This window comes from Perognathus longimembris, chromosome 26 (genome assembly GCF_023159225.1).
Source record: "Perognathus longimembris pacificus isolate PPM17 chromosome 26, ASM2315922v1, whole genome shotgun sequence".
Classification (NCBI taxonomy): Eukaryota; Metazoa; Chordata; class Mammalia; order Rodentia; family Heteromyidae; genus Perognathus; species Perognathus longimembris.
Genome location: NC_063186.1, coordinates 11877443 through 11885013, shown reverse-complemented (window position 1 = coordinate 11885013; position 7571 = coordinate 11877443). Strand labels below are relative to the sequence as shown.

Below are 7571 nucleotides of genomic sequence, written 5' to 3'. Positions count from 1 at the left end.
CTCTGTGAAATCATCTCTTCTTAGAATTTGGAAGTGAAGGAAGCTGACTACAAATTGCAGTTTTCCCCTCTGGGCTATAGCTCATCCACGTTCTACTTTCTACCCAGCTTATTTATGATTTGTTCATTTATTTCATCTAATTTTTAACCATCTGTGAGTTCCACTGTGTGACATTGACGTTAGGCACCCCAGGCAGGATGAATCCTTTCCATAGAGCTGTGTGCTCATCTCCACCCTACTTGCATAATATGCAAATCTCTTCAATAAATATTTCTTCCTGGTTATCATGGCAATTTTGAATTTCCTGGTAAAACCCTCACTGGTAGGTCAACCTTATTTAGCCGGGCCAAATTTTAAAGTGTGCATGGGGTCAGTGAGTTTTTTACTATCATGCCAAAAGGGAAGAATCACTATGCAACCCTTGATTCATGTTGAAAGAGAAGAAAAAAGAGTGACAGAAAGGATAAAATTGTCAAAGTGAAGCAACTAGAAAATAAAACCAAGCCAAAAGCAGGTGTTCTCTGTGCAGATTTGAGAGAGGGATTATGGGTACCAAGCAGGTCCTGTCTCAGATTGTAGAAGCAATTGCCAACCTTAACACTAACTTCAGCTTCATTTTGGTCCCTAGGACTAGAGATGAAGGGAAGATGGGATGATCTCAGGAAGATCCACAATAAAACAATAAAGGCGAGAATTTACCAGTTGAGTCCTACTGACCTGAGAAAGGAATCTCTGCTCCTATGCATTTTTTATCTATACGAAGTGTATTCCATGCGGTTTGGCATATGGCTTTTTTGGTGCCCCAAATCTGTGTTCCTGAAGATGGATATGGTACAGAGAGGCATGGGACAGGGAGCTCTAGTTAAGGGTTTTGCCCTCATGAATCAGGCTCATAAGGAAGGCACCCTCAAAACACCCAGCTGACCAGACACAGGCAAAGGTGGTGGTTCTTGGGGTAGGGGGATCTTGCCATACTATATTAAAAAACCTACACTGGGCACGGGTAGCTCACAGTTGTATTCGTAGCTACTCAGGCAGCCAAAATCGAGGATCACATTCAAAGCCAGCCCAGGCAGAAAGGTTCTACTCAGAAAAAGTTGGAATTGGCGCTGTTGCTCAAGTGGCAGATCCCTAGGCTTGAACAAGAGAAGCTCAAGGACATCACCCAGGCACAGAGTGCCAGCCTCAGAACTGGAACACACACACACACACACATACACACACACACACACACACACACACAAATACACATCTACAGAGAGGCTGCAATTCAACCTGTCACCTTGTGAGTGCATCATCTTGATCCATGTCACCACTTCCATCATTCTACCCCATCTCTCCCAACCCACCCACCCATCCTCTCATGTGTCATAGTTCCATTTCTACATATAGGCATTGAAACTTAGAAATGCATTTGCCCACCCTTGCTCTCTCAATTTATATACCCCACTTCCCCTTGACCTCCTTCCTCTTCCCTACACCACAAGTTCTTATATTTTTGTATGTGTATGTGCCTGTCCAGGCGCTTGAATATAAGGCCTCAGAATTTCCATTAAGCATTTATGTTCAAGGACAGTGTTCTACCACTTGAGACACAGCTCCACTTCCAGGTTTTTGAGGGGTCCATTGCAGATCAAAGTCTCAGAAATTTTTCCCTCTGGGCCTGGCTTTGAAATGTGGTCCTTAAAACTGAGCATCCTGACAAACAAGGATCTGAGGAGTGACAGTGTGCCAAAGGCTGCTATAATTTCTTTTTCTGCAAATGTCTTTGAACCACCAGAAAACGGTACCTAAGTACAGAGTAAATATAAAAAAAAATACATATATATGGAATAAAATTCAAATTTACCTTCCTCTGGCAACAATTTGTGACTGAGTTATTACTTGAAAAATCAGTAAAAGTCACTTATTTATTGAAATGATTTCAACTATGTAAACTAATATCTAGTGGCAAAAAAACACACTTGAACAATATGTACATTTCCTCTTAAGAGGGCTTAATTTGCCCATGATGTTTTCTGTCCCGAAATCCATGTAGTAAATTTCTATCTGGCCTTAACAAGATGATGTAGCACTTGGGGGCAAAGATACAGACCAGGAGCCCTGCACTGGATGCCAGGATAGAGAAGACCTCCACAGCCACCATGACCTTGCCCTTGGCACTGTGGTAGACAGGCAAGAAGGTAAGCCACACACTGCAGAAAACCAGCATGCTGAAGGTGAGGAATTTGGCTTCATTGAAGGTGTCGGGCAGGTTCCTGGCCAAGAAAGCCACAGTGAAGCTGGCCAGGGCCAGGGAGCCCAAGTATCCCAAGACACAGTAGAAAGCAATGAGGGAGCCCTTGTTACACAAGATGAGGAGGTGGCCGTTTTCAGAGTGTATGTCTGTATCAATGGAGGGAGGAGAGGTTCCTAGCCACAATCCATAAAGAGTCACTTGGATCAGGGTGCAGATGGGAATAATGAAGTTAGGAGCCCCTGATACCAGCATCCACCTTATTCTTCTCCCTGGAGATGTGACCTTGAAGGCCAGAACCACAGTTACAGTTTTGGCCAACACAGCAGAAACAGCGACAGTGAATGCAACTCCAAATGTGCTTTGCTGTAGAATGCAGGTGACTGTGTTGGGAGGGCCAATAAAGAGCAAGGAACAGAGAAAACAGAAGATGAGGGAGATAAGCAGGATGTAGCTGAGAGCCTGGTTATTAGCCTTGACAATAGGGGTGTTGTGATGTTTCACAAAGACCCCCAGAACAAGTGCTGTGAGTGTAACTAAACCAAGAGCCATGCAGGCCAAGGCCATCCCCAATGGCTCTCCATAAGCCAGGAAACTTGCAACTCTTAGCAGGCACTGGTTTCTCTGTGTGTTGGCATACTGATGATCTGGACACTTCACACACTGCTCCATATCTGGTAAGGAAGTCAAATTTCCAGTACTTACAAGGAAAAGGAAAATTACCTATATACAGATAATTGGGACATACCAGTACTCACAAACTGAACGTAAATATAACTGTTACCATACATCTTCAGTATTATTTTTATGTCTTCAAGTCCTTACATCCATTCCCACAGTATATTTTTAGTCTCATTGAAAGTCTTTACTGGCAGGGAAAAATCACACATTATTTCTTGCCATTTCTAATATTTAGACAGTAACATTCTGTACCTGTTCGTGTTGCCATTGTAATTTTCTGCATTGTGTGTGAACAACTCAAACTCCTAATTTAAAATTGTGGGCAGTAAGCTTGCACTTTCCTGTTTGTCTCAGTGCAATACAAATAGAAGCACTGTCACCCTCCCTTGCATGTGTTATATTGTCTTTCCTTCTCATCTGTAAAGCAGGGAGACCAGAGGATAAAATCACATTTTGAAACTATAAAGTCCTTTTATGTACAGCATTGTTGCCTGCTCCTTAGACCAGACCCAGAATACTTGTTCTGTTGCAACATCCATTTTGGGCACTAGGAAACAAAGATGTGCAAGATCTGTGTTTTCTTTGTAGTGTAAAGTCCATTTTGAAGAAGATGAAGACTTTGTTTTCACAAACTCTTGGAAACTATTAGGACAGATTCTAAATGTACATTATACTACTGGCTAAAAAAAGATAATCCCATAAGTAATTAAGAGCCCATGGCTTTTATACAGGAATGGAATCATCTGTTGACTCAGTTAAATTACTAAGGGAAGGAGGAAAGGATTTAGCAATGCAATCCTAATATACAACTTTAGATGGCATGGATGGGGACACTAGGAGAGAGTATGAATTTCACCCTTAGCCATGAACTTACCTGTCGCATTAGCCATCTCATTCTCTGAGCAAGGAGTGCAATCAAAGCAACAGGCAGCCTTTCCCTCCTGAGGGGATTTCCTGAATCCAGGACCACAACTGTCACTACAGACAGAGTGTTCAGGCTGAGGAAAACAAAATAGGTGTAAGTAACTTTTCAATCTTTTACTGAACACTGAAATAAGACATTGCTTTAAAGAATTTGAATATTAAGCATAGTGTTTCTATGAAGGTATATCCAATCTGATCATTGACCACTGTTACAGATTCCACATCATGTTGTTGTAGGGAGTACAGATGACATCATCTTGATTAGGGAAACATGGTAGGAAATGGAGGGGGGAGTAGATTAGGTCAACCTAACCCCAAAATTCTGCTTCTGTAAATGGCTTGCTTAATTTGTTTGTTGCTTGCTCTCCCCCATGCATCAAACCCCTACATCTGGGCTATGCTTTTAGCTTTATAAACCCCAATTTGAGGACTGCCTGGGATCAAGGTGGCAGCTCCCAAGTCTGCACTGTGTCCCAGGCCTGTCAGCCGGCTTTTCACTGTCGCGGTTTCACCTCCCGAGTCTGTGCTGTGTCCCTGGCTGGTCAGTCCGCTTTTGCTTCCCCACTAAACTCATCTTTTTGCTTGAGACTGTCTCTGAGTGGTGGACTCTTGGAGGGATGGGGAACCCCCTCCCTCAAACCTGGTAACAATGTGACCACAAAAGGCTTATGTACTCTGGCCTTGATTTTAGACTTTAACTATTTGGACATGTGATACCATTAATAGTTAGAGATTAATGGTCAAAAAGTAAGTCCTACAGTCGAAATTCTGAATAAGTATTTTGGACAACATGACATAGAGTGTGTAATTGTTTGATATTGTTAGATTAGTCTTCATCATGATGAAACATTCACTTTGGAACAGTAAATGAAAAGTTTACAAGTTTCTTCTTTGGTTTCTTAAGAAATAAAGTTTGGTTTCTAAAACAACAAAAAAAGTAAGTCCTAGAGGTTAGCCCTTTGGAGCTTTCTTGAATTCATATCATTACATTTTTTCTCCAAATGTCTGTGAACTGATGAAGAGAGGGTACGGGAGAATCCTCTATGAAGATTTAACATGCTGTAATGTCAAGATCAAGCAATGACCTTTCTTTTATAGAGTTAGTTATGTGAACCTCATACCTATTGTCTTTCTTTTTACTTTACCAGTGACCATGAAGTGAGAATCTCCTCACACAGGCTCTCGCTATGATTCCTCTCAGCAAAGGTGCCCTAAATAGCAGGGCAATGAACCATTGAATGAAACTTCCATAGAAGGAAGCAAAATAAACCTTTCAACTACATAAAGTGATTCCTCTGGTATCTTGTCACAGTGTTAAAAATCTGATAAGAAAAATAAAATTCAAATTTCATGGCACTATTTGAAGTTAACATTTAGGAACAAACTGTTCATTTCTGTTGTTGTTTGTTTTGGGTTCTGATCCTGGGGCTTGAAGTCAGGTCTCTGCATTGTCCTTGGTCTTTCTTTGCTCTAGGATAGCACTCTACCACCTGAGTCAGAGCTCTACCTGACCTTTGTAATGAGATGAGTCTCACAGATGATTCTACCGGACCAATCTTTAAGCTGTTTAAATCTTAGATCTGAAGATATCAGCCTCCTGAGTAGATAGGATTGTGGGAATAAGCTACCAGTGCCCAACCCTGCTTTTTGTGTGCTTAAATGATGACAATAGTCTCCCAGGCTTCCATGCTTGGACTGATTTCAAAACATGCCATTCAGATCCTAGCCACCTGAGTATATATTATTATATGAGTAAGTTGCTGACATCTGACCAGGTTTACATTTTAAGAGTGAATTTTGCTTGCTTATCTGTACTTAAAAACATTAGGATTAAATACAACCTACCTCTGCATTTCCTGTAACCCATTGTATCATATCTTTAGGTAAAGACAGTTGATGACCCTGTAGAGAATATGGAGAGAACTTTCCTACTTTCACCTCAAATTCAAGACCATCTGGAAAATTCCATATGTTCACAATGTCATAGTCTGCTTGCAATTTCCTTTTGTCATCCACAATCACTTGACCTCCAGCGGGATTTTCAAATTGGAGGTTCTTCAGAAAATGGTGTAGCTAAAAAGACATGCAATTGTATGGTGATGTATATCCCACAGTTAAGACCAAAAACGTGATTGTCTTTAATATCTGATTCAGAATTCAAGAATACAATAAATCTCTAATAGAGTATTAAAGAAGAAAATCTATGCAGGAATAATAATAAACTTTTTGAATCTTGATTACTCAGCAAAGGAGTATAAGGCCTCTTTGCAAGGGAAATTAATTCCATATAAATACTCATGAATTGCACCATTCTCAGCTGCCAAGCTACAGTTTGCCATATCACAGATTTTATGAATATCTTTAGTTTGGTAGTGCTAAATTTCTAATAATACCTAAAGTAGAATAAAACTGGACCACTTATGGAAAATATGGATAATTATGTTTAGTTGGTCATTACTGGCTATTAAGAAATTCATTGGAAATAGATGAATTTCCAGTTTTCCAAACATCAGCTGTGAGTATTTTCGGGGTATAATACATACATGCATACATGCATGCACACATACGTACATACATACATACATTCATACATATATACTTATATGTACTTATTATTTTGTACTTACAGAGCATTGAATTTATTTTATCCTAGTCATGAACCTGCTTTTCCTTAATAGCACATGAACACATGTCTAGAGTATTTCACAGACATTTAAACAAGTATAATTTCTAGGATTTTAGGGGAATACCGGAAATATTAAATTCACATGGCAAAAAAAACATCTAAGAAGTAAATTTGCTTGTGGTGTTTGCTACCTAACACAGAAGGCTTTACCTGTGCAGGGGAAGGCACTGTCCCTTTCCTATTTCCCATTTTTTGTACTTCTGCTTGATGAAGAAGCATCTCATGGAGAGCCTGGGCCACAGCATACACAGCATTGTATATATTGTAACTGTGTACAGACATAGTCATATCATAGTTATGCCGAGGCAACCAATCCAAGGAGGCATCATGAGGACAGTTCTCCCATGTTACACAGTCAGACTCAGGATCTGAGCAATTAAAAGAGAGAAGCCACAGCCTAGAAAGGAAAAAGTCTTCTGGGTATTTGGAAGGGTTCACTGCCTTGACAAAATCTGTGAATCCGGAAACATATGGGCAATGGCATGAAAAAATGAGAGGTACATGCAATGAACCTAGTAAAAAATACCTCCTCCTCGTGCTGAAATTCCACTGTGAGTTCATGATACAAACTTTACCTTTTATTATAAAGTTCTCAACACACCTCATTAAATCAAGTATGGATTCATTATCACCATATATGATGAGGACATTTGCTGAAGATTTATTAATCTGATTATAAAGTGACATCACATTTAATACATATGCCAGGCCATTGTTTGGGATTGCTAGCTCAAAGGCTACACAGACTTTGTTCTTTTCCATCTCTTCTCTTAATTCAGGAAGAATCCACAAATTATTATCATCTTTTGTGGTCAATAATCCCACCCAGTTCCAGTTGAAGTGAAGCAGTAAGGAGACCATGGCAGTGGCTATAGATGTGTCCTTTGCAGCTATCTGGTAGAGACCAGGAAAGTTATTATGGTCACTCAGGGCTTGATCAAAAGGCCCAGTGGTAAGCTAAAGGGAATGAAAATTGGATGTTCCATGAATGATATGTTTTCTTTCCATCAAAATCTCAGTCATAATGTATAATATAAAACCAGT

General features: G+C 40.1%; 1 protein-coding gene across 1 annotated transcript; it reads right to left on the bottom strand.

Annotated features, from left to right (window-relative positions):
• Window positions 1-1987: 1987 nt before the first annotated feature.
• On the bottom strand, window positions 1988-6848 carry LOC125342375 (vomeronasal type-2 receptor 116-like; the record flags this gene model as incomplete). Its single annotated transcript, XM_048334492.1, has 4 exons — window positions 1988-2760; window positions 3792-3915; window positions 5687-5914; window positions 6678-6848. Coding segments are annotated over 4 exons (1296 nt in total), but the record flags the coding sequence as incomplete, so codon positions are not given.
• Window positions 6849-7571: the final 723 nt, after the last annotated feature.